Genomic DNA, 26,911 nt, shown 5'->3' with positions numbered 1-26,911 from the left:
TTCACTACTTCTAGACATTGAAAAGATGGAGCAGGCACACTGACTTTAAGACAACGAGTTAGCAGAAAGGCATAGAATGGAGAGGTTTTAAGCAGTGTACAAAATTGCTTGCAGAAAGTGAGCAAGCTGGGCTGCCAAATGCGCTCTTCTGGGGACTGTAGTCGTTGTGATATTTTTTAGAGTCATATTCCCAAGTTCAACTCTTGTTCCACTGTTTGGCAAGGGTGAGCTCTTGTAGCTCTCCGAGTCTTTACACGCTAATCATGGGACCTGCATGATCCAGGGGCATTTCTGGAACAGGCTCACTGCCGGTGACCCCCCGCACATCCATCCTAGAGTCTTTCGGCTGAGACTGAGAGGGCGGAGAAGTAGGAAAGTGGGCGTGCGAAGGGGTACACCATAGCGCGAGCTGGACCGTAAGGTCCGGTTAGCCACCCGCGGGCTTCCTGGGAATTAGCAAAATCTTCACCAAGCCTTGTCTTCTCGAGTGCCAGCCAAGACCCTGGCTGCTAGCTCCGGGTGGTTTCAGCTGCCCATCCCTCTAGGCAGAGCTACTTTCCCTTTTTCCCTTTCCCCACCTCCGTCCTCCCGGAGATCCGCCCAGAGGGAGTGTGGCTTTAGTGAGGGGCGGTGGTTAGCCCTCCCCCTTTTTCCTCTCCCGCCTCCATCTCGGGGCTCCGCCTCCGTGGGCGTGGCCCCAGGGAGGGGGAGGTGGCCGCGACGCTGACAGCAGCTCCCCGCCCCCGCGGCCGGCCACGTCCTGCACGTAGCGACCGGGCCGGCGGCACAGAGCTGCAGGTTGGCGCCGGGGGCTCCGGCTCCTCCGACGGGGCTCGGGATGAGGCTGGCGAGGCTGCTCCGAGGCGGCCGGGGCGTCCGCTGCGCGGTGCCCAGTGCCAGCCGCAGTCTGGCCTCGGGCTCGGCCTCGGGCTCCGGGCCGGAGTCGGAGCGTGGCGTTCCGGGCCAGGTGGACTTCTACGCGCGCTTCTCACCGTCGCCGCTCTCCATGAAGCAGTTCCTGGACTTCGGTGAGGGCGGCCGGGCCTTCATGTGCGGGCCCCGTCCTCCCAGACTCACCCCTCCACCCTCTTGTTGCCTCCCCTGTTGTCTTAGGTGCTTCCTTCCTCCCTGGAGGGTGCGCGCTCTGGCAGGCCGGGCACGTAACCGGGGCTTGAGACCAGGGTGTGCGAGAAAAACAAAGCAGGAGCTGCAGCCTTCCGCGCACGTGCGCAGGTGCGCGCTCGGGACCCGGTGTCTTCTGGGGAGCATTGCTCAGGTTCAAGGCCAGAGCGCACACTGCTTCGAGGGTGGCGTTCTGCCGAGGCGAGATCAGTGCCAGCACAGCGATGATCCTCTAGAGTGGCGTGATGGCAGGAAAACAAGTTACTACTGGCCCAGTTCTTTCCTTGCTAGTGTTTCCACCGAGAGCAACTTCGTTTCACGAGCTGTCTGCCCCAAGCACGTGTAAAGTGCATGATCTTGTCAGTGTGTTACAGATTGGAGAAAGAACTGCAGAATTAGGCCTTTGACCTCTCATCAGGAGTAATGCGGGGGGGATGCTTAATATATATTCTAACATTGAAATCCAAAAGTTCTGGAGTTATCTCCGTGTCGTGTTGTCAGATTATAACATGGTTAAAGGACATAGGAGATAAGTGGCGTGGCTGGATACTTTATCTTAAAATTGTGGTTTGCAGTGTGGCTTCCTTGTATTTCTTTTTTAAGGGAGTGTGAAAGGCCCCAGTGGTTTTATTTATTTATTTTTCTTGCTTTTATTTTTAAATGCACTATAGTGTTCATGGATATTCTATTAAACTTTCGCAAGATGTTTTCCTTAATAATAACACCTACTGTTGACAAGATAGTTTCTGTTAAAGTTTCATCTGCAAGGTTGAATTAGTTTCCAATGGATTGCTGAAATAAAACTTTAGTTCAAGGGAAGCTACTTGTCAAGGGATGGATACTCAGCAGCTATTCTGCCAGACAGCTGGATATAAGAGTGGAGAAAGGGGCAGGGTGAATTTCTCAGGCAGACAATTAAGTAGGTTCTTTATGATGGTTGCTGATGTGGTTCTGGTAATCTTGGCCTCCTGTTGCCAGAAAATCTTGTCTGTACTAACTCTATCCTGGTGATTCATATTAGTCAATCTTGACATACCTGGGTCAAAATTTACCCAGAGTCAAGGATCAGAATTTCTAAAGGGTAGCGGCAGTGGGGCATATAAGATGGGCTTTTCTCACCTCTCCTCATAGACCTCAAGCCTTAAAACAGACCCACTTAGTTTGTCTTAATCCTAAAATGAATAGTAAATGTGAATTATAATAAAGTACCTACGTTGTTGTACTGATCCATTGGAATATCAGGAATCAGAAGGTCATTCTGGAGTTAGGGTTACATTGTAGACCACTTAGCTCAACCTTGCCTGGATATGTGTTTGCTTCCCAGTCCCTTGCTCTCACTGTGATAATTCTACCATCATGACCTTACCGAGTGACTTTCTCCTTTCCCCTCACTTCCTGGCTCCTGGTAGCTTCTGCCCTTCTACTTACTGCCTTTCCCACTGTGCTTGGTTTCAGGATCAGTAAATGCTTGTGAAAAGACCTCATTTATGTTTCTGCGACAAGAGTTGCCTGTTAGGTTGGCAAATATAATGAAAGAAATAAGCCTTCTTCCAGACAATCTTCTCCGGACCCCATCTGTACAGTTGGTACAAAGTTGGTAAGAGTCCCATCTTGTGTTTGCAGTTTCAGTGGACTTGTGGACTTGGTTCAAGGTTAAAGAAACTACTTCTAACTTACTATTTTATTTTCATTTTTTGAGACAGAATCTCATATAGCTCTGCCTGGCCTGGAACTCATTATGTAGACTAGGATGGCCTCAAATTCAGAGAGGTCCACTTGTCTCTCTCTTTCAAGTGTTATAGATGAATTTATTTATTTGAGATAGGGTCCTACTAGGTAGTTCTGGATGGCCTGGAACTTTATGTAGATCAGGCTGGATCAGACTCAAAAAGATCTGCTTGATTTTTCCTCCCATGTGCTGGGAATGAAGGTTTGTACCTTTGTGCCCTGCCTGTATGTATGTATGTATGTATGTATGTATGTATGTATGTATATAAATGTGTGTGTGTGAGTATAGATGTACCACACATGTGCAGGTACCTGTGGAGGCCAGAAGAGGGCACAAGATCCCCAGGAACTAGAGTTAAAGGCAGTTGTAAACTGCCTTCTGTGGGGGGCACAGAAATCTGCATCTCTGCTAGAGCAGTGAATGCTCCTAACTATTGGGCACCTCTCTTGCCCTGCACTTGCTCTTCAGTAGACTCTTAAGGCAATCAAGGCATGCTTCTGCTCCATGTGCCTTGTCTTCTCAACACTGTATTGAAATTCCTTGATGAAAATTCCTTGGCTTTGAGAAACCAATCACACCTGCCCAAGAAATACTGATACCAAATTTAAGATTTATGTTACGGTCTCTGCAGGAGTGTTATGTTCTAATGAAAAAAAAATATCTACCATTTGTTGATGGCTGCATACTTATATACATTTCTTTTTATTCTTTTAATCATGCCTGGTATGTATGATTTGCTCCTTTTACTGGTGAGGAAGCTAAGACACTATACAGTCCTTTGTCCGGGTGTAAACACGGACAGTGGAGCCCTGGGTTTCAAGCCTGGATTTGTCTGCTGCTGCTGTATCGTGTCTTCAGAATGATGGCATGTATTTCAGGTCTGCATGCATTTTATCATAAAGCAAGTTTATTTCGCTAAAGTACATCTTTTCCTAAATTATAAAGGTTAGGGGATGGAGTTGTAGTAGTTGATAGAGTGATTGCTGGCATGCAGTAGGTCCTGGCCTCAACCCTGAGCATTGCAGAAACCAGAGGAAGTGGTGTGCACCTGTAATCCCAGCACTCTTGGGACTGTGGAGGCAGAAGGATCAGAAGTTCAAGGTCAAGCTTCATCACACAGCAAATTCTAGGCCAGCCTCATCTAAGTGAGATCATGTTTCAAACAGCAAACATCACAAAAGTTACAGCCCCTATTCTGCTTTTACTAGCATCTGTGTTAATGAGTTCAGTGTGATGATGTAGTGCGTGCTCACAGCCCACACTGATCACCTTCTCCCTTTAAAAATAAGTAGAAGTTATTGTAATTATATAGATACTGCAGTTTCCTCAAAGTGATAAGAAAGGGTTTTTAAATTTAAAAGTTGTTTTTTTTATGGGCATGGGTGTTTGCCTGGATGTGTATCTGTGCACCAAAGGTGTGCCCGGTGCCTGTGGAGGCCAGAGAGGGCAGCAGATCCCCTGGACCTGGAATTGCAGATGGTTGTGAGCTGCAGCGTGGGTGCTAAAAACTGAACCCAGGTCCTTTGAAGGAGCAGCAAGTTCTCTTGACCATTGAAGCCATTTCTCTAGCCTGGTAATAGAAATTTAAAGGTGTACATTTTTTACGTGGCCCACCTGTCTGAATCGTTTGAGACAGTCTTCCTAACTTCACCTCCCTCGTGCTGGGATGGTAGGCCCACATCACTACAGCCTACTTGCTGATTTTAAAGTGTTATTAACTTTGTTTTAAATTATATTTTAAACAGTGTGTGTGTGTGTGGAGAGAGAGAGAGAGAGAGAGAGAGAGAGAGAGAGAGAGAGAGAGAGAGAGAGAGAGAGAGAGAGAGATGAGCATATGGGCCTATGTGCTCACATTCCTGTGGAGGTTAGAGAACAACTTGCAAGAGCCAGTTCCCTCCTTTCAACATAGGGGTCCCAGGGATCAGACTTTTTGTTAGGCTTGAGGGCTGATGCCCTTACCACTGAGCCATCTTCTTGCCCTTGGTCCTTGTTATTTTGGGACACTGTCCTGGGCAGCCTGGAGTTCACTGTACAGACCAGGCTGATGTTGAATTTACAGAGATTCTCTTGCCTCTACCTCTTTGGAAATGGAATTACGGGTATATGCTACCATGCCCAGCTAAAAGCCAATATCTTTTGTTTTTTTGAGACAGGGTCACTATTCCTGGCTAATCTGGAACTCACTACGTGCACCAGGCTGACCTTGAACTCTCAGAGATCCTCCTGCCTCTGCCTCTCCGGTGCTGGAATTAAAACTGTGAGCCACCATGCCAGTGTGGAAAATATTAAGCAAAAGTTCTATTTGTATGCATGGACAGAGTCAAGTATTAAGTGGAAAAAAAAGTAACTTCAAAACATTTGCCAAATGTGATTAATGGAGTTGCTAATTTTCTATTTGTAGGTATTCTTGTTCTGGTCCCAGTACCCACACTGGGGGTTTCCTGATTACCTGTAACGCCAGGTGAAAGGAGTCCAACACCTTCTTCTGGACTCTGAGGACGCCTGTACTCACATGTGCACATACTCCCCCAACTTATGTGTACACATAATTAAAAATAAGTCATTATCAAAAGAAGATAAGCAGGAGAATGGAAAGTTGGCTCAGTGGTTAAAAGTGTTCACAGCCCCAAGGTCAGGCCATTCATAACTGCCTGTAACTCCAGCTCCAGGGCATTTGTCAAGCTCATCTGGCCTCTGGAGGAACACACACACACACACACACACACACACACACACACACACACACACAGAGAGAGAGAGAGAGAGAGAGAGAGAGAGGGGAAGAAAAAATAAAGAAAAGGAGAATGAGTGCTGCATGCTGGTCCCCGGAGGTTCATTAGTTCATGTAGTTGAGTGAGAAAGTGGTTTAGAGAGAATCATGGGATACACAGGAGATAGTTTAATCTTCCGATGCAGCCATTCCCGTTCCCTACAGCTCCTCATGAAAACTAGCTTATCCTGCTTTTTGAAGCCTGGTTTTGCCTCACAAGGGGCAGAGATTTAAATATCTCCTAAAAATCATTTTTGTCTAAAAGACCTTTTCTTGCCAATGCAGAGAAATTTGAGGCTAAAGCAGGGTGGCAGCTATGACGGTCGCTGGGCTTTGGAAGGCAGCAGGACCTTCTGTCAAGCTGCCACGGGGGTTTCCAGATGTAGAAGGTCCTTCCCTTGCCCCACCCCTGCACAGCGCTTCCAGGCATGGAGGATTCATACTGTGAAGATCACTGAATGGCTGTGGAGGTGTTTTCAGCCCTGGCCCTCTGGTGCCCTTGTGTTTACCTGTGTGATGCTGAGAAAGTCATTTGAACTTTCTCATTTGTTTGAAATAAATGCTCTCCTACCTTTAATTGTTGGGTAAATTAAAAAACCTAGATTTTAATTGCTTTTGTGTTTTGTGTATGGTAGATTGTAGGCATTCAGTAAGTATAAATACTTGTTGGTTGGACCTAAACATTTGCAATTAAGGTTTTAAAAGTACACTTACACTTGTTAGTTCTTAGAGCAAGGTGTAGCCCTCTTTTTGCTGTGACTAAGACAAGCATGTACCCATGATCACAATTAGAGTGACAGTTCAGTTCTCATGATGAAGTTTATAATCTAATGTGCAAAGGGATATAAAAGATAAAAACTTGTAGGGTTTAGAATGTAAATCTTAAACTGCCCTGTGTTTGTGTGTGTGTTGAGGGGCAAATCCTGGGCAAATGCTTTGCCACCAAACGATACCCTCCAGTCCTTGCCAGTTTGTAGTCGGACTTTTCTTTGGGCTGCCAGGTCACAAATAGGGACACAGCGAAAGCTCAGCCTTAGCTTAGGCTTGTTTTCAAGTAGCTCTTATAACTTAAATTAAGCATTTATATATTGACCCACATTCTGCCATGTGGTGCTACCTTTTTTCCTTACTGTATGTCCCGTTCTCCCTGTGTCTTCTGGTGAATCCATGCACCTGGATTCTTCCTTCCAGTTTTTCTCTCTGCCTGGAAGTCCCGCCTTTTCCCTCCTGTCTAGCTATTTGGCCATTTAACTCTTTTTATTTATTTATTTATTTATTTATTTATTTATTTATTTATTTATTATGTATACAATATTCTTGTCTGTGTGTATGTCTGCAGACTAGAAGAGGACGCCAGACCTCATTACAGATGGTTGTGAGCCACCGTGTGGTTGCCGGGGATTGAACTCAGGTCCTTTGGAAGAGCAGGCAATGCTCTTAACCGCTGAGCCATCTCTCCAGCCCCGGCCATTTAACTCTATTAAACCAATCAGAAGGCGCCTTAGGCAGAGACACATCTTTACAGTATAAACAAATATTTCACAACATCTGTTTTCCAGTTTTTTTGTTTTGGGGACAGGGGTCTCACTACTTAGCCCTGGCTGTCCTGGAACTCTCAGTGTAGACCAGACTGGCTGTGAACTCGCAGAGATCCATTTGCTTTTCAAGTGCTGGGGCAAAAACATGAGCTACCGTGCCTAGCCCTTATTTGTGATTTCAGTGGTAAAACTATGCATGCACTTTCTTTACTTTAAAGATTTATTTGTGTGTGTGTCGTGTGTGTGTGTGTGTGTCTATGTCATGTGTGTGTCTACATGATTGTATGCAATGTGTGTGGATGCCCATGGAGACCAGAAGAGGGTATTGGGTCACTTGGAGCACTGATGATTGTAAGCTGTCCTCTGTGGGTGCTGGGAACTGAACTTGTGTAGTCTGGAAGAGTAGGAAGTGCCCTTAACCACTGAGCCACCTCAAATGCTAATGGGTGTAAAAAATCCTATTTCAGGACCGGCGTGTAGCTCAGCTGCTAGGGCGCTCGTTCAGCGTGCACTTGACGCAGGGCCTGTGGTATGCCTGGTTTGCATTCTACCCTATCTCAAAAAAGGGAGAGAAAGAAAATAATAATCCTACTCAACCATAATGTATAGGAGTATTCTAAATTCAAGACTGTAAAATATGAAAAGACCCTTTGTGTTGATTCTGCGGTGTGAACCAACAGCTCTGGTTTGTGTCTCAGGTATATCCAGAGTCTGCAGGAGCTGCTTGATTTTAAGGACAAAAGTGCTAACGATGCCAAAACTATTTACGAGTAAGTAGAATCGTACGGTCCTATTCCTAATACAGATTTTGTATGTATATACGCACATACATTTATATATATGCTTGTTGTTTATGTTTGTTTTTGTATTTTGAGGCAGGGTTTTTCTGTGTAGCCCTGGCTGTCCTGGAACTCATTTTGTAGACCAGGCTGGCCTTAAACTCAAAAAGATCCACCTGCCTCTGCCCTGATTTTATATTCTTTTTTTTTTTTTTTTGATTTTTCGAGACAGGGTTTCTCTGCGGCTTTGGAGCCTGTCCTGGAACTAGCTCTTGTAGACCAGGCTGGTCTCGAACTCACAGAGATCCGCCTGCCTCTGCCTCCCGAGTGCTGGGATTAAAGGCGTGCGCCACCACCGCCCGGCTATATTCTTTTTAAACATCATATAAAAGTGTAAATGTGATTGGCTCAGTTTGCCTTTGGCCCACTTTAAGGAGACTGATTACCATCTTACATATACTTACAGCATAGTTGCTGTATTCATTTATAGCAACCCACACAGGCACTGAAGGCAGCAAGACAGTAGAAGCCGCAGAGCTGGCCTGGATGTAAAACACAGTCCACATCCCTCTTTACTGTAAGAAGAGGCAGTTCAAATGTGATGAGCAGTGACCATCTAGATGTGACGTGCATCATGCCACCTGGTCTGTTATCCTGGGGAGGGCATGCCAGTTCCAAAGGGACAGTCACTCTCTGCTCCCAATGCTCACTGATGTGTGCAGATGCCACCCAGATAATCAAAAAATTTATTTTTAAAGGAAAGCTTGCAAGTCTATTTTCCATGTAAGATCTCTGATTTTGAAACATGACAGCTGCTAATGCTGCCTTTACTTTATAGAGGAGCTGTTAAAACTAGCTCTGGATTCCTGTGGTCTGTGGTTTATAAGATAGCATAAATCCTATGCTCGGTCTCATAGCCCAGACAGCAGATTTGGTGAACCCAGCTAGTTACTTAGGCAATTACCGGTTTGTAATGAATGTTATTACAATATAAAGACCATTGTCCACAGAATCTGTATGCTTTTTTTTTTTTTTTTTTTTTGGACCGTCTTTTAAAAGGGTGGCGTAACTGCAGTTCTCAAACATGTTTTTTGGTTTGAAAGTAATATTCATCAAAAGATCGCTCTCAGCCGGGCGGTGGTGGCGCACGCCTTTAATCCCAGCACTCGGGAGGCAGAGGCAGGCGGATCTCTGAGTTCGAGGCCAGCCTGGTCTACAAGAGCTAGTTCCAGGACAGGCTCTAGAAACTACAGGGAAACCCTGTCTCGAAAAACCAAAAAAAAAAAAAAAAAAAAAAAAAAAAAAGATCGCTCTCTGGGTGAGTGATGTCATTTAGCGTTTGAAACAACTCTACTGAGATGGTGCGTTTATGCACAGAGAGGGTTGTGCCTTGGGGTCTTGTAGCCAGTAAATGGTGGACTAGGAGCAAGGCAAAGGGAAACGATAGGATATCCTATAAATGCTACTGTGGAGACTTTTGAAGGCATCCGTCATCTATTTTTCCCCACTTTGGTGGAAGTTTCTGTGTTGCAGCTCTGGCTGTCCTGGAACTCACTTGTAGTCTAGGCTGGCCTTGAACTTGGAGAGATCTGCCTGCCTCTGCCTCCTGAGTGCTGGGACTAAACACGTGCGCCACCTGTATTCTAACAGTTAACGTTTGCCGGTGCATGTTCATGCATATGCAGGTTCCCGTGCATGTGTGTGAGGCCAGAGGACAACCTAGGCCTCTAGAGGGCTTGTCATCCTCCTGCTGTGACATGGGACCCTTGGCTTAGTCAGTTAGGCTGGATTGGTTGGCCAGTGAGCTCCAGGAATCCTATCTTTTTCTCCAGCACTGGGATTACAAACGTGTGTCACCATGCTTGGCAGTTTTACACAAGCTTGTGCGGACTGAACTCGGGTCATTATGCTTATACAACAAGCCCTTTACCATCTGAGCTGTCTTCCCCAGACCAGTTTTTGTTTTCTGAGACAGGGTCTAATATGTGGCTCAGGCTTTCATGGAAATCACTGTGTAGCTCATTCCACAGTGATGTGCCTGCTTCAGCCTCTGCCTGGGACTGCAGGTGAATTACTATACCCCGCTCAACAGGTTTTTGTTTTAAAGAGAGAAACAGATAAGGGATTGTAATTTCTGATGTTTGTTGTTTTTGAGGAATTTTTTTAAAATTATAATTTGTCTTAATAGCTTGCCTTTGAAGTTTATTGCCAACTAAGAATTCCAAAAGTGTTTTAAGTGATGAAAAAAAAAATCATTGAAGTAAGTTAAATAGTCCTTGGGAAAGCACTCCTTTGGAAGTGTGAGTCCTAATGGCTAGCTTGGGAGATTGGTTTTGTTGTATCACAATTAAGACTTCTGTCTTTTATCTTATTCCTTAAATCGACAGAAATAAGACAGTATGATTTGAAAACTCTTTTAATCCAACAGTTTTCCTTTCTCGCCTGCTTTGTAAACTCAGGGTAGGTGAAGTCAGAGTTCTTTCCTCACTTTTCTGTACCTGGTGGTTCTTCTTTCTGAACTCTGGGGAGGAGACCCACAGCTGACCTTTTTGGTTTACCCATCTTGCCTCACTGCGGAGCATTTCCCTAGGAGCAAGGGCCCTTTCATTGGCAGCGTTGGCAGGTGTCTCTGGAATGCTGACCTCATTAGTGAGAGCCTCAGATGCTTAGATAACAGTGGATAAGGGAAACCTGTTCACTGTTCTTGGTAGTGTGGCTGCCTTACGGGTTTTTTACTTGGAGATCCTTGTACCTTGTAGACTCGTATATTTTATGATTTGAAATGTATTTAACCACGTGTGGGAAAGCCGTCACTGATGCTTCTTTCTCTGAACCAGGGCTTTTTGTAGCTGCAGCCTGTATCTTAAAGTCACTTGTCAAAATATTTGGATGTTTTGACAAAGTGGTTTGTTTAGATTCACAGACACAGTGATAAGGATCAGAAACCGGCACAATGACGTCATTCCAACCATGGCCCAGGGTGTGACCGAATACAAGGAGAGCTTCGGGGTGGATCCTGTCACCAGTCAAAATGTCCAGTACTTTTTGGATCGATTCTACATGAGTCGCATTTCAATTAGAATGTTACTCAACCAACACTGTAAGTGTCCCACAGTTTAAAGAAGTAGTTAATGTGTGTAGTCCTCTTAAATTTTCATAGACAGTGTCCCTTTAATGTGAACATCACTGCTATGCAAAGAAGGCATTTTATTGACTTTAAAATGTCATCTTTACGTGTAAGGAAAATGTTCTGCTGTTTGGTACCGTTTAGAGAAACATTTAGATCTGGAAATGTGCTTTCTTTGGCTTTTCACTTTTGATAGCTTTATTGTTTGGTGGAAAAGGAAGCCCATCTCATCGAAAACACATTGGAAGCATAAATCCAAACTGCGATGTAGTCGAAGTTATTAAAGGTAAGTGCATTTGTCTTTTCTAGAAGGATGAGAACATCACCAAAGTGCTGAGTGTCATCCCTTCCCTTATACCTACTGCATGTGTCATGAGAGGAAAATGTTAGGAGCAAATACGTTTGGTTTGGAAGTCACTTCATGGCATGGATTATGCAGTGTGTAAGGTAGATGCCCTCCTGATAGAATTCTCTGTTAGTAAAATTTGGTGCTGTTAGTAAGTGTATTTATCTGTTTTGCTTCAGAAAATTCAAGTCTTTCTCCGTCCACCCTTAAAAAGGACCACTGAGATGTCTCAGTGTATAAAGACACTTGCTGCCGAGTCTTCCAGCCTGACTTTGATCCCCAGATCTCCCTAGTTGTAAGGAGAGCACGATCTCCAGGAAGTTGGCTTCCATACATGCCCCTTGGAGTACACATACCCATAGATGTACACACACAGTAAGCCAGTATGATAAAATACTCAGGTTCTGACTCTGGCCTGTCATATTCCAATGGTAGGAGTGAAAGTTTATAACAGTTTAATTTGCATCTTACCAAGCATTTTTATTGAAATCACGTGCATGTGCATATTGTATAAGTTTTTTATGGTTTTTGTTGTTTTTAAATTTTCAAAAAAAACTTAAGTATATGGGTGATTTGCCTAGAGGTTTTTTTGTTTTTTTTTTTTTTTTTTTTTTTTTTTGTTTTTTAGACAGGGTTTCCCTGTAGAGCCTGTCCTGGAACTAGCTCTTGTAGACCAGGCTGGCCTCGAACTCAGAGATCCGCCTGCCTCTGCCTCCCGAGTGCTGGGATTAAAGGCGTGTGCCACCACCACCCGGCTTGCCTAGAGTTTTGTCTCTACATCATGTGCATGCCTGGTGCCCTTGGAGGCTAGAAGGGAGCCTGTGATCTCCTGGAACTAGAATTAATGAGCTGCCATGCGGATACTGGGAACTGAACCCAGGTCCTCTGCAAAATCAGCCTGTGCTCTTTTTTTTCTCACTTGAGACAGGGTTTCTCTGTGTATCCCCAACTGTCCTGGAACTCACTTCGTAGACCAGGCTGACCTGGAACTCAGAGATCCAGCTGCCTCTGCCTCCTGAGTGCTGGTTTTAAAGGCGTGCGCCACCACGCCTGGCTAGCAGCCTGTGTTCTTACAGTTGAGTCATCTTTTCAGCCCCCGTGTTTGTTGCTTTGAGAAAGTGGAGTGCTTCAGACATTTTGCTACAAACTCCCAGCTACATGGACATAGCCCATAGCTTTGAGTGGCTCTGTAGAATGTATCACAGTGCTATGGCCTATGCTTCTTATAATGCACTTAAGTTGTGTGCATTTTTTTCCTTCCTGTTACTCACAGTATCTTAATGAACATCCTTAAATATATAGTGATTTGCTAGTGTAAGGCAGGATTCTTAGAACTGCCAGGCATGGTGGTGCACACCCTTAATCCCAGCACTCAGAAAAGGGCAGGGGCAGGTGGGTCTCCGTGAGTTCAGGGCCAGTCAGGGAATTCGAGATCAGACCAGCTGGGGTTACACATTAAGGCCATTACTTCAGCAACAATAACAACAATAAAATATCCTGAATTAACAACATTTTTGTGTATTTAAATTTTTAATGGTTCCCAAAAAAGGTATTAAATAATAAAGGTGTCCACTTCCTAAACCCTTACCAACTGTTTTTGAGATGTCTCAAAAACAAACATACAATGTAAATATATATTTAATGTATAAATAATAATCTCTTTAGCCTGCTGTTTTTCTTTTGCTTTGTTTTTGGTATGTTTTTTCATCCTGACATTTTTAAGTTTTGTGGTCCTTTTTTTGTCATTATTTTTTCATGGCTCAGAGGGCTTTGTCACACAAAGACCCTTCCCCTCACTAAGACTGTTAAAGTGTATCTTCTGCAGAGAATTTTAAATTTTCGTTTGTCATTGCTGTTGGCCTCTTGTTGCGTAAGACAGAAGTAAATTTATTTAATGCTTCTTTGTTTTGTTTGATTCACACTAGATGGCTATGAAAATGCTAGGCGGCTTTGTGATTTGTATTATGTTAACTCTCCTGAACTAGAACTTGAAGAACTAAATGGTAAGCCTGCCTGGTGGTGTCTGTCCTCAGTAATGGGTGTTCTGACGACCAAGGAGTGAGTTGAGATTGGCTCGAACAGTAACGGACTCTTCCATCGACTTCTTCACTAAGTGTGAAGGCAGAAGATACACGTGTGCAATGCACATCTACACGTACCGAATTTAGTTTGATTCTTAGGACAGATATTTTGGTGTTTTGTTTTTGCTCTATTTTAAACTGATAATTTTGATTCGTTGCTATTTTTTTCAGAGATAGTGAGAAAAATAAATAATACCAAGAAAATTATATTTAATTTTTGTGTATTCCTTATAGCAAAGTTTATCTTTTTTCTACTTCCTGAATTGTGAGTCAGTTTTTATTGTTGAAGTCAGAGACCTGGTCCTGTGAAAGACAGCAGGAGCCGCTGCCCATCTGTGTGTGAGTCCGGTTCTCTCTGATGGGCTCTTCCTGCCTTTGGATAAAGGGTTCAGGGTTTTGGAAGGAGACTGATGACGGTAGTTTAACAAGGAAAAACCTCTTCTGGGTTAAGATAATCCAGGAAGGTGATGGGAGGAAATACATTTTAATAGGCTTTAGGCCGCATTCTGGACTCTGAGAGGGGAGTAGTGGCGTAGCTACCCAACTGAGAGTAGAATTGCTTGTGGTTTCCTGCCACACTGATTCTTCGGATGGGTACTACCCAGTAAGAAGAATCACACTACAGACAAGAGTTTGTCTTGTCTTAAGCTGTATAGGCAATTTCAAGATATCCCATTCATGTTTCCAAGCGGAAGGTTTTCAGATGAGAGTTGGGCTTATTGTTTGAATTAGAATCCAGTTACTTATTGGTCAAAGTACTCTAAAAGTATGGTGTCTTACCCCTTTGTTCTCCAGAGGTCTGTGTTACCTATACTCCTTGAGAAAGTTCTAAGACAGTGTTCTACATGGGTGAAACATTTTTTTTTTCCTAAAATGTCCATCTTAGGAAGTATAATCCTGACTGACATAGAAAAGCGTAGGAGGATGGGTGGCTCTTATTCTGGATTGAGGAATAGCAGCCCGACTGTGAGTGTGTACAGGGGACAGTGAAGAAGAGGTGTGAAAGCCCCGCCCCCCGCATAGTACCGTCCTCCGTAGCTAATGTCTCCCCACATCACTCCAGTCTATTCTGAAGGATGCTGTAAGCACGTCTCTCTGTACTTTCACATGTTTCTCTTCTGCTCTGTAGCGGTTTCACCAGGACAGACAATACACGTGGTTTATGTACCATCCCATCTCTATCACATGGTGTTTGAACTGTTCAAGGTTTGTAAAATAGTATTGCATAACCTTTGCCAGTCCTTTCTTATCTTAGGAATCTGTTCTAAGACCCATGTTCCTGTGGATTTCCTACTTCACTAAGATATGCCATTTCATGTCAGTATCGTGCCGCTTGGCTGGAAGTGAGCCTGTGTCTACACACATGGGTGCCCTCTATACATAGAGCACATAGACCCCAGAGTCAGTCCTGGGGTTGAGTTTTCATTCTGTTGCTTAACATGTGACTTTGGGCCTCTTTGAATCTAAGGTAATATTCTCCAGGGAAACTTATGAAGATTGGGAAAGACATACTATATATAAATGCTCATAATAGCAGAGCATGCGATTGGTGCTTAGTAAAGTTTTATACATATTTTCATAAGCCAGAATATTTGGAACAGTAATTCCCAACTTTCTACCCTTGAGCCAGCCCCACTTATATGCCTTTGTTCTGGTTTTTTTTTCTTTAGAAAGTTGTTTATATTGGACTTAGAGAACTAGCTGCTGACTGTAACAGATTTAGAAAACTCAATAAAAGCATGATGGTTATGTTGAGAATCCAGCCCCTCACCACCGATCTCCCACTTGTTATCGAAAGAGAGTGGTTGGTAATTGTGTTTGGTTCCTGCAGCTGACCATGACTCTCCTAGCTCAGGCCTGTACCGCCTCCCGCTTTAGCTGCCCAGTCTGCAGGCAGTGGCAGACCAGAGAAGCAGAGAAGTGGCTGGCTGTTGGATGATGCAAAACATCAGCAGACCGGCCAGGTGTAGCGGCACACACCTGTAGCTCCATAAGCCCAGCGCTGTTGAAGTGGAGGCAGGAAGGGCATGAGCACTAGGCCACCCTGAGCTGCATGGAAAGACCCTGGCGGAAAATCCAAAGGAAAGAAAATAAGAAAGCACAACATACTAAAACACAGAAAGCTAAGAGAGGAAGGGTGGAAGAATGTGCTTTGTTTTGACAAATTAAGAATTCACCTAACACCTACAGAAATCCATTAGTGGCTAAAAGCAGTTGGCCCTTAATGTGTTAGGATGGCGTTTTCCCCTTGAAAATTCAGTCATGTAAAGATATATTTAATAAAGCTTTATATAAGCTGTGTCGTGTTTATATAATGCCCACGACAGTGGCTTTTGTCTGGAAACCTGGTTTCACAGAAACACCGCAGTCTCCTCTCCTCAGGTCTGCTCAGTCTTAGCGGCCAGGGCTCTCTTAACTCTGCCTTCAGTCACAGCTTCCTCTGGCCGCTCTCAGATCTACTCCAGTGCCCCGTGTCCCGTTCCTATCCCTGCTCAGGAGTGCCGGCCTTGTGTGCCTCACCAGCTTTCAGAAACTGATCAAACCATTATGCTGTAAATTCCCTTAGTGACAAACCAAAGAAAACTTAAGATTCAAATAATGTACATATGTTCCAAAATTATAAGTTGATTGCTTTGTTTTTAAATAAGCTGTGCTTTAATGTAATCCAAATGTATTTCAGAATGCAATGAGGGCAACCATGGAGCACCATGCTGACAAAGGTGTCTATCCCCCGATTCAAGTTCATGTCACACTGGGTGAGGAGGACTTGACCGTGAAGGTAATTTTTTTTAATGGATGTGTAGGCATACAAAAATAATATAATAAGTCTAATTTCTATAATAGTTAATTTATTCTCAAGGGAAAGAATTTCAGTCAGCTAGATAATAACCACTTTGCTTTGTTTATCTGGCAAATTATAGAATTATCTTTTGAGTCTGTTTCTATTCTGGTCCTTAATCCAGGTGATTCTGGTTGAAGGAACACCTGGAGACAGACTTTGATCAGTGCCTGTCTCAAATGCTGCGCACTTTCTGCGTGACGGAGCGTTAATCTCATTTCCATTTCAAGCAGTGCTTTTCATCTGCTTTATTTCATTTCATCACCGCTTCCGAGGAGCATGTGCGATCTTACTTTATAGTTGTGGAAACTTAAGGGTCAGAGATGAGCTTAGGGTCACACGGAGTCAAAGCTACAGGCCCTGAGATCTAGCCCTCCGGTCCACTGCTCAGCCTTCCTGCCTACCTGCTCAGATAGTGCAGTTTGCTTAGATTAATTTTGCTTCATTTTATAATCAGCTGACATACAGAGTGTACAAGTCAGCTGTCTGTTCTGGCCATTTGTGCTTGATGCTCACAACGTGTCTTAGCTGTTCTGGACTTACTGTATTTCCGAGGAGTGTTCAGGCATTGCCAATAAGGATTTTACACCATGAGTAGCACACACTGGCTTTCTGTGCTGGCTGGTAGAGGCGTTAGCTCTTTCGATGTAGCTGTGCCTTCCCTACTCAGTTCCATGCGCCTGTGATAGGACCACCAGGCACCTACAGAACTCTGAAGATAATTTTTTGCAACCTGCAATTCCATGTATGAAACCAACACTGGAAAAAAATGCAAATAATTGTTTTCATAGTTCTCATTTATATGTCAGCCAGGTGCCATTCGTCCTCCATCCTTAAAATGCAGTTTCTCAGGGCGAGGTAGTCTGAAAAACCACTGTTTTACACAGTATGAAGTAACTTAGTGCAGTGTTCCGGCTGATCTCAGTCCCATATGGTTGATAGCTTAGGCCTTCTGAAGGCTCTCTTGGATGGTGGCTTAGCACTCAGATTATGGTCTTCTAGATTCCCAGGGTTGGAGTTTGCAGAGCCCCATGGCTGTCTTACTCCCTTACTGTCTTCTAAACGTTTTGGTTAGCCTGTTACTCGTTCTAGCTTACCTACGTCCTTTCTGCTCAGCTCCCATGCTTTCCTGAGCTGGCCAGGAATCACTTCTTGTTTTGTGCATGCCATATAGTGTGGTCTCTTTGACTAGAAAGTTTGTCTTTGCTAGAAAAAAAGAAAATCAGGAAACATTTATTCAAAACTACCTTTTAATGGTGTGTGCATGCTTGTGTGTGTGCACGTGTATGGGTGGGTGGGTAGTGTGTGTTTGTAAGTTGAGTGTGGGTATGCTCGTTTGGAGGACAGAGAACAGCTTTGGCTGTCTGTCTTCACCTTATTCCTTGTATGAGACAAGGATTTTGCTCCCGTGAGAGCCACGCTAGCCAGCCTGTAGTCGTCCCGGCTCTGCTTCCCTGCTTGCTGCAGAAGTGCAGGAATTACATGTATGTGCTATTGTGACAGGCTTTGTGCAGATTCTGGGAGCAAATTCAGGTCCTCATGCTTGGTGCATCAAGCGCTTTCCTTGATAAGCCATCTCTTCATCTCCCCGTTAATCTTTATTATTATCATTATTACACTGTTCTATTTTTAGATTTATTTTATATGTGTGAATGTTTTGCCTGCACGCGTATCTATGTACTACATGCATGCCTGCTGCTCCTGGATGTCAGAGCAGAATGCTGGATCTCCTGAAATTTGAGTAAGGATGGTTTTGAGTCACTATGAGGGTGTTAGGAACCAAACTGGGGTCCTCTGCAAGATCAACAAGTACTCTTAGCCTTTGAGCCATCTCTGCAGCACCCCTCTTCCTTATCTGAATGTCTACTGTGATGTACCACTCACTTGGGGTTTTCAGTGCACCCACTTTCTTACTGGTGAAATACAGCTAAGCATTGAATTAGCCTCTGAAAATGATACTCAGCCCAGAGCTTTTTCAGTTTTGTTTTGCTTTGCTTTTGCTTTTTTTTTTTTTTTAATTTTGAGAATGTTTATAGTAAATAGAATATAGGCTGGGAAAATAGTCCATATTGACTATAAAGGAAACAGTAAAAATAATTTGCAAGTTAATTACTATTTCAATCTGCCAGAAGGTTATTTGACTTGAGAGATGATAGACTAGTACAAAGTTCTGGATCCTTTAACTCGCTAAAATGTTGTCTGGGATTCTGTGTTACAAAGTTGCATTTATTTATTTATTTGCGTCTGAACGTGTTGAGCACAAAGGTGTGGAGGTCCAGGACAACTTGCAGGAGGTGATTCTCATTTCACCATGTGCACCCAGGGGTTGAACTCAGGCCATGGCCATCAAGCTTGGTGGCAAGTGTCTTCATTCACCAAGCCTTTTCGCTGGCCCGTACTTTTTTTTTTTTGTTTTTTTGTTTTTTTTTTGGAGATAGGGTATTACATTATAGCACAAGCTGGTCTCTAATTGTGGCAATCCTTCTGCCTCAGCCTCCTACATGCTGAGATTGCAGGTGTGTATGTAGCACCGTGCTCAACTCCTGAAAAACAAAAAGATTTAGTTTTTATGTATGTGTGTGTTTATAGGTTATGTGCACATGAATGCAGTGCCCATGGAGGCCGGGAGTAGGTGCTGGATTCCTCGGCACTGGAGTTATTGGTTAGAATTATCATGTAGGAGCTGGAAGCCAATCAGGTCCTCTGGAAGAGCAGTCAGTGCCCTTAACTGTGAAGCCATCTCCCCAGCCCATTTCAAACTTCTGTTTTATAATATATTTACAAAATTAGAATTATTAAAATTTCTAACTTGTTCTTTGTTGCCTGTTTTTTGTTTTTCTTTTTTTTTTGTAGAGATCTCTCTTACTAACACATAGAGTTCTACATAATATTTAAACAACTATGTAGTATTCTGTTTCAGAATGTACTTTATCTAATTCAGTGTGTGGGTACTCTCTGATTTTTCTTAAAACTGTGATGGATACTCTCATGTATACTTTTTTTAAAAAATTGTTTTTATTGAGCTATATGCTTTTCTCTGTTCCCCTTCCCTCTATCCTTTTCCATGGTCCCCATGCTCCCAATATATTTACTCAGGAGATCTTGTCTTTTTTTTTACTACCCATGTATTAGATTCATGTGTGTCTCTCTTAGGGTCCTCTTTGTTATCTAGGTTCTCTGGGATTGTGAATTGTAGGCTAGTTTTTCTTTGCTTTATTTCTAAGAGCCACTTATGAGTGAGTGCATATGATATTTGTCTTTCTGGGTCTGGGTTACCTCATTCAATGTGATGTTTTCTAGATCCATCCATTTGCCCGCAAATTTCAAGATGTCATTAATTTTTTTCCCCTGTGTAGTACTCCACTGTATAAATATGCCTGCCACATTTTCTTTATCCATCCTTCGGTAAAGGGGCATTTAGGTTGCTTCTAGGTTCTGGCTATGACAAATAATGCTGCTATGAACATAGTTGAGCACATGTCCTTGTGGTCTCTCATGTATATTTTACATACTTTGGTTTCTTAGGGGATAAGCTTAGGAGATGGCATTGCTGTGTAGTGTGTCCTTGCCTTTTTTATTTATTTTTATCCTGATTATCATATTGCCCACCAGGAGGGATTAACCTTATGTTAGCTGCAGCGTTGAGGGCAGTGTTTGCGCTCACAGCCTGGACCGTGACTTCCGAAAGCAGCCTTCTCCCCGAAGCACTTGAGTTGGGATACTGTGATGTGTGGGACTTGCTCACAGCGTGGTCTTTCTCCTCTCAGATGAGTGACCGGGGAGGTGGTGTTCCCCTGAGGAAGATTGACAGACTCTTCAACTACATGTACTCGACGGCACCCCGGCCTCGTGTTGAGACCTCCCGTGCAGTGCCGCTGGTACGTGACATGAGTCGGGCAGCTGTCATTGGACTGTGGCTTCCCCAAAACTAGTCAAGCCGATTTCAGAGGAGCTCACAGGGAAGGAAAAGGCTTTGAAACTTCAGAGACAAACACTTCTGTGTAAATTTAAACAATCCTGGGATTAGTTTTTAATTGAAATAGGCACAAGACAGATTAAGTTTAAGAATTTTTTTTCCCTGCTACTCTTAGCAGTGACGTCACAGCAGTTTCTCTATGGTAAATCATGTGACAGTCTATTTCAATATGAAGATTAAACTAGGGATTGTAGTAATAGTTGATTTTTTTGATATTTTAACATAATCGACTTTTTGATATTTACCCTGAAGTATTCGTGTGTAGAAAGACCTCATTATGAGGCACAGGCTGGCCCTTCAGTTCTCAGGGAGCTGCCCACCTTTGCCGCCAGTGTTCTGGGGTTGGGGTCTTAAGCCACCATGCCCACCCAGTGTTTTATATTTTTTAAAAAATTTATTTTGACTATATGTGTATGAATGTTTTTGTTGCATGCATGTAAGCACACCAGAGTACAGCACCTACAGAGACCAGAAGAGGGTGTTGAGTCCCCTGGAACTGGAGTCACATGTGGCTGTTAGTCATTCGGTGGCGACTGGGAACCAAACTTGGATCTCACCCTTAACTGCTGAGTCATCTCCCCAGCATTCAGGTTTTAATCTTTTAATTCCACCAGTCTGAACCTCAAATTATAGTTGTTTAGATGCTGTTTACTCTCAGAGGCTCCCCCTTGAACAAGAGCCCTACCAGGGTAGAAGTGGGGGTGGCTGCCTTGACTTCCCCTGCAGTCCTCTGGTTCCTCAGAGAGCTGAAAACTCCACTGCAGCTCAGCCCTGGGCAGGGAGGAAGCCAGCTTCTTGGGTAGTTGACTTTGGACACACAGAGTTTAGGATATAAAATAATTAGAACTAGTGGGATGGCTCAGGGGAAACACGCTTGCCTTAGCACCCTGATGACATCGTTTGGTCCCCAGATCCCATGTGGCAGGAGAGAACCACCTCCTGGAGGTTGTCCTCGCGGCCACACATTCAACATTGTGCACACATGCCTGCACTCATAAACACACAAATAACAATAATATAAAAATAATCAGTGGGAGAAGAGGCCAGAGCCTCTGCGTGTTAGCGCAGTCAGGGACTTCTTCTGTTCACACAAACACTGAAGAGCAGCCCACTGTGAGGAACGTCATTGAAGGCGTGATGTGGAGATGAAAGCCATTTAAGTTTCCCAAGTGTTTGTGGACTTTTTTTTTCCAGGTAAAGAAGGACCAGGTACTGGAAACGGGTTGAACAAAGACCTAGGAGTCCTGTGTTTAAGGAACTGAGGTGGGAGGTTGGTTCTGCTAGACAGGAGAGCAGTGGGCAGAGACCTGCTTCTGTCTCGGAAGCTCTTTCCTGAAGCTCGGCCTTTTGTCTCTAGGGCGGGGTGGGTGGTGGAGCAGTGGCTTGCTTTGAAGACTTTGGAGCAGAGAAGTGATCTGTTGGTGAGAATTAAGAGAGTGGACTGTTGTAGATTATCTCCAGGCTCAGAACAAAGGCTGGTCATCCATGGTGTGAAGTCCTGAGCTTCCTGTCTATTGCTATTAAAGCTGCAGCAAGGCATTTCCTCGTCTGGCTCCTAAACAAAGCAGTGTGCTTTATATGCAGTTGCCAAGAGCTGTGTTAGGAGCCTTGGAACACGACAGCAAAGAAAAGCAATGTGCCGTCTCCAGACTACCACAGTCATTTTATAGACAGAATTGATGCACTAATGGGCTCAACCGAACTCCAGCTTAATCCTTCCATGTGATTGAGTTTTATAAGCTCTGTTGGATGCGTAGGTTGATGGGTCTGCAGTACTTGGTGGCATTACCTTAGTCAGAAAAGTGTTTAAAGATGTGGGGCTCTGAACAGAACTTTGTTTTTCATTGAACAGGCTGGTTTTGGTTATGGATTGCCCATATCACGCCTCTATGCACAGTACTTCCAGGGAGACCTAAAGCTGTATTCCTTGGAGGGCTACGGGACTGATGCTGTTATTTATATTAAGGTAATAACTGAAGCTTCCTGGTTTAACTCTGTGTGTGTGTGTGTGTGTGTGTGTGTGTGTGTGTGTGTGTGTATGTGTGTGTGTATTTAATTGTTACATGTATGTCTATGCACATTGTATTGCCTAGTACCCTCAGAAACCAGAAGAGGGCGTTGGATCCCCTCAAACTTGAATGACAAGACAGTTGTGAGCCACCGTGTAGATGCTGGGAACTTAACCTAGGTCCTCTGTAAGAGCAGCCAGTGCTCTGGACAACTGAGCCATCTCCTCAGCCCCTTGCCCAGTTTGAAAAAATATAATGGGTATTTACTAAACCTCATACTAGTTAATAAATGTAGTGATAGTTACATGGGTATGCACCCATTTGGGTAGTTGAGGGCAGTAGGGAAAGAAATAGAAAATTAGGTTAAAGTGGAAAATCCTGAGTGTCAAAGAAAGACCTGGGTTCACTCTACAGCACTGTAAAAAAAGGAAAAAAAAAGTGAATTTAGTTTTAATGTGAAACATATGACCAGTCATTGATCTGCTTTTTAAAAAACAAAAGCTTACATTGGTTAGTTTGCTTGTTACGTGTGTGTTCATGGGTTTGTGCATTCATGGTGGTCAGAGCACAGCTTTCCGAAACTAGTTCTTCCCTTTCACCATGTGGGTTCTGGAGTTTGACCATGGTCATCGGGCTTGGTGACAGCTGCCTTTTATTGCTAAGCCATTTTGCCAAGCAATAATAGCACCCAGCCTTCGTGTGTGTGACCCCATGGCTTACACATGTTGGGCTAATGCTTCCCATCTGCCAGGACATAATTATTCTTTTTCTTAAAAAAATTTATTATTTTATATGTATGAGTGTTTTGCCTGCATGTATGTGGACCACATATGTGTCTGGTGCTCACAGAGAAGACAGCATCAGATCTGCTGGAACTAGAATTACAGATGATTGTGGGCCACCATGTATGTGCTGGGAATAAACCCAGGTCTTCTGCAAGAGCAGCAAATGCTCTTGATGGCTGGGCCATCTCCCCAGCCACCTAAACTATTTACAGTGTGTTGTGTGGGGGCACGCATGTGCCGGAGTCAGAGGGCAATGCTGGAGTTCCTTCCTCTGACCGTGTGAGTCTTGGAGATTAAATTCAGTTCTTAACTTGATGACAAGCATCTTTACCTGCTCGAATCATGCATACACCCAAATAAATAAATAGTAATACTTTAAAAGCACCGATTTCGGAGTTGGTGTGCTAGTTTCTTGTTCTGGCCACTAGATGGCACCCGCTTTATAAGCTATGCTTAAGAGTGTTGTGAAAGCCTGAAGAGACTAAATGCTTTATAGCCATGTTCTTCTTTAACATGTCTTGGTGAGGAGCTTAGATATGACAATATTAGTGCAGTATTTTTATTTAAATAACATTTTTTTATTTATTTTACAAACCGAGCACAGTTCCCTCCCTCCTTTTTTCCCATCCCCTCCCCCCATTACAGTCTTTTCAACATTAAATGGACCATTCCGATAGATATTTAGTCTATTTAGAGCACAGAGATGGAAGGTTTTTCTATTTGGGAAAACCTAGAATACAAGCATTTTAATGGGGTCATAACACCTAGTCCCCTTAAAGACCTTATTCAGCACCATCAGGAGGAAATTCCTAGTTCTGGATTGTCGACATCTTGGAATACCAGTGGCCTATTGTCAAAATTCTGGAAATTCCTGCTGTGAAGACAATAATAGAAAGTGTCATCACTACTGATGTCCTCCGTTGACAGGAAGCTGTAGAACAGTGAACAGATGGTTGTGTGCAGGTAACAGAGATTCATTTCCAGCGGGAGAAGCAAACACGGTGTTTGGATTGCAATGTTGCTCAGTGACAGAGTGCTTGCTTCCCCTACAAATGAGACCCTGTGTTCATTCTCCAGCGCTGGGTGCAGGGAGGGGAAGACATGAGGTCAAACAAGGACCAGGCACCGCTCGTGTAAAAGCCAAGATGTCTTAGCTTCAGCTTGATATTTATTGATGATGATATTGGTATGTCCAGTTTTTAATTTTTTTTTTAAAAGATTGTTTTATGAGTCCGAGTGTTTGCCTGCATGTATGTCTGAGCACTACATGCCTGCTTGGTATGGGTGGTGCTCAGAAGAGTGCATTAGGTTCTTTGGAGTCACAGATGGTGGTGAGCCACCATGTGGATGCTGGGCCTGAACCCGGGTCCTCTGCAAGAACAAGTGGTCTTAACACTGAGCCATCTCTGCCCCTGTGCATTAATGTTTTTAGTAATACATTGCTATACAGTGAAGAAGACTGGGTTTCTCCCATTAAATCTGTATACATACATTAGGGTGGATACCTGATTTTTATACTCTTAAACTTAGACAGCTTTTTGAGCGGCTGACTCCTGGCTGGGTGTGTGCTTTACAAGAGGTGTCTGTTCTGTCTTGGTAAGTGTTTCCATGCTGGCTGGTGGGGCGGGTGACTAAAGCAGCAAATCCAGTCACTGTGTTATCGGTGCCACAGATGTAGTAAATAGCATGTTTCAAATACGTCTGCCCTGAAGACGATGTGTGATTAGTAATTAGTTGATAAGACGCCAGTAGAATGCTGTGTACTTGTAGTTATTGTTTGCCACCGTATATTATCTCAGATAATGAATTCTTAAAAGTGGCCAACTTAGAGAACTTCTTTTCTACTCCAGGCTCTGTCAACAGAATCCATCGAGAGACTCCCTGTGTATAATAAAGCTGCCTGGAAGCATTACAGAACCAACCACGAGGCTGACGACTGGTGTGTCCCCAGCAGAGAGCCGAAAGACATGACCACATTCCGAAGCTCTTAGATGCACGCGGGACGGCTGGAAAATCCAAATGTGGATTATGCTGAGTTTGGAAGAGGTGTATTTGGAGCCACATTGTACTAAATATGTCACGTGTGATTTTCACAGTTCATGTTTGCTAAAGCTCCTGAAGGATCAATTACACCAACTTTATTCTGATATGTTTGGTTAATTGGACATATTTTTAAACACTCATAGTGTTGGTCAACTTCCCTCTGTGCGGTAGACGTATGGAGTGTGAAGTCTCTGGGTTTCTGTAGGAAGTTAAGTATTTTTTTTTTTCAAGTTTTCATTTATGTCCGCTAGAAACCTCTAAAGGATGCGGAGTAGCTGGTTAGCCGCCTGCTTTGGAGTTCTGTCATCTGTTAGTGGTAACGCCTTATCAGATGGTTTTCTCATCCCCCATGAAAGCAGAACACAGTGGTACCAGTAGGACCTTTCACAGCGTCTACTGCATTGTCTACTGAAATGAACTGATCATGGCATAGTTTTATTGCAGTGCATGGTAATGACTGTTTCCTCACAGAGCTAAGTCCGGATCATGGGTAGTGGGCTCAGGATCGGTGCAAGGGTTTCCTTTGAAAACAGTGTCTCGCCGCGTAGCCGTAGCTGGCCACGAACACAGTGCCCTTCCTTAGCCTCCTGAGCGCTGCAACGAGAAGGGTGTGTCTGGCTTGTAAGAGAAATGCGTATTTCCCAAGCAAGCAAAGGAGCAGAGAGAATAAACTAGGGCGAAGGCACCAAGTGCCCGCCCGACTGAGCTGGTGGACTGTTGAGATTATCTGATGGAGCTTCTGAAGAACTGGTTTCTCTGGGTCCTGCTCCAGGCACCCAGAGGCTGAAGGCCAGAGGTGAGCTTCTCCAAGTAGGTGAGGCTCACGGCAGGCCTGGCTGAAGCCACACTTCAGAGTGAATAATGACATCACCGCTGTGGCCAAAGGGACAGAATGGATTGGTGTGACCTTTGGTTCCCTGTTTAATCCGAACCTCAGGCCTGGTACAACTGAAAGCAGAATCAGGACCAGGGAGACTAGGGCGACCCCGGTCACCGTGGCTGTAGTGGTGACTACAGATGCTGTATTGTTCAAACTGTGCCCAGAATTTTTTCGTTTTGCTTTTGAATCAGAGAAAAGTCAACTTAGATCGGCTACAAAAAATCCCTCACGTCTGTGTGGTCATTTAAAGTTTGCGAATGCTTTGAAATAGTAGGACGTTATTTATGCCACAACACAGCCGTGGAGCAGGTAGTGACACCTTGATCCTCACTCAGAGTGACCCGAAGTCACACAGAATTGGAGCCACAGCCTGAGCTATCCCTGCTCATCGCTGTCTTACTGTATCTGTTGAGTGATGAGGAAATTCTTTGAGAATGTGCTTTCCCACTTAAGCTGGAGGGATTTGGGGGTTTGGTTTGGAAAATGCTGTGACAGGATTTATCAAATTTCACTGTGTCCCATAAATATATACAATTTAATACAAAAGCCAAATTATGCAACACAGCACAAAATAGGATTTTTGTACCAAACGATAGAAACGTAGATTGAGGATGCTCCATGGTGGTCAGCCCAGAACCCTCATGGGAGGGGTGAGGGCCTGAACTCGGGTCCTGTTGGTTCAGGGCTTAGCTAATATGACCAAATGTTGAAAAAGACACCTCCTAGTGTTCTAATTGAGGACTTTGTAAGAAATAGACTGTGTTCCTGAGTGACGTTTACTCCATGTGTTACACTTATTAGCTTTAAATTACATTTTCCTGCAACGCTGAAGTATTTTGGAATCTTTTGTACAACTGTCAATAAACGTACTATTTTTACTTGTGAAA

At 43.8% G+C, this 26,911-nt stretch overlaps 1 protein-coding gene across 1 annotated transcript; it reads left to right on the top strand.

Moving 5' to 3' along the window:
* Positions 1 to 737: 737 nt before the first annotated feature.
* Positions 738 to 26,911, top strand: Pdk1 (pyruvate dehydrogenase kinase 1). Its single transcript, XM_038336672.2, has 11 exons — positions 738 to 1,028; positions 2,578 to 2,719; positions 7,858 to 7,929; positions 10,854 to 11,038; positions 11,262 to 11,351; positions 13,337 to 13,414; positions 14,622 to 14,698; positions 16,173 to 16,271; positions 20,099 to 20,209; positions 22,160 to 22,273; positions 24,952 to 26,911. Exons 1-11 carry the CDS (start codon positions 839 to 841, stop codon positions 25,090 to 25,092), a joined length of 1,299 nt encoding a protein of 432 aa, XP_038192600.1. The 5' UTR covers positions 738 to 838; the 3' UTR covers positions 25,093 to 26,911.

The sequence above is a fragment of the Arvicola amphibius genome, chromosome 7, assembly GCF_903992535.2.
Source record: "Arvicola amphibius chromosome 7, mArvAmp1.2, whole genome shotgun sequence".
Classification (NCBI taxonomy): Eukaryota; Metazoa; Chordata; class Mammalia; order Rodentia; family Cricetidae; genus Arvicola; species Arvicola amphibius.
The sequence above is the reverse complement of the archived record's forward strand: the minus strand, read 5'-3'. Positions and strand labels throughout refer to the sequence as shown.

Bases quoted from the DNA above. Each gene is read 5' to 3' on its own strand.
- Pdk1 (XM_038336672.2), top strand. From the start codon at position 839: ATGAGGCTGGCGAGGCTGCTCCGAGGCGGCCGGGGCGTCCGCTGCGCG. The intron at 1,029-2,577 runs GTGAGGGCGGCC...GCTTGGTTTCAG, and splicing joins GAAGCAGTTCCTGGACTTCG to GATCAGTAAATGCTTGTGAA. The intron at 22,274-24,951 runs GTAATAACTGAA...TTTCTACTCCAG, and splicing joins ATGCTGTTATTTATATTAAG to GCTCTGTCAACAGAATCCAT.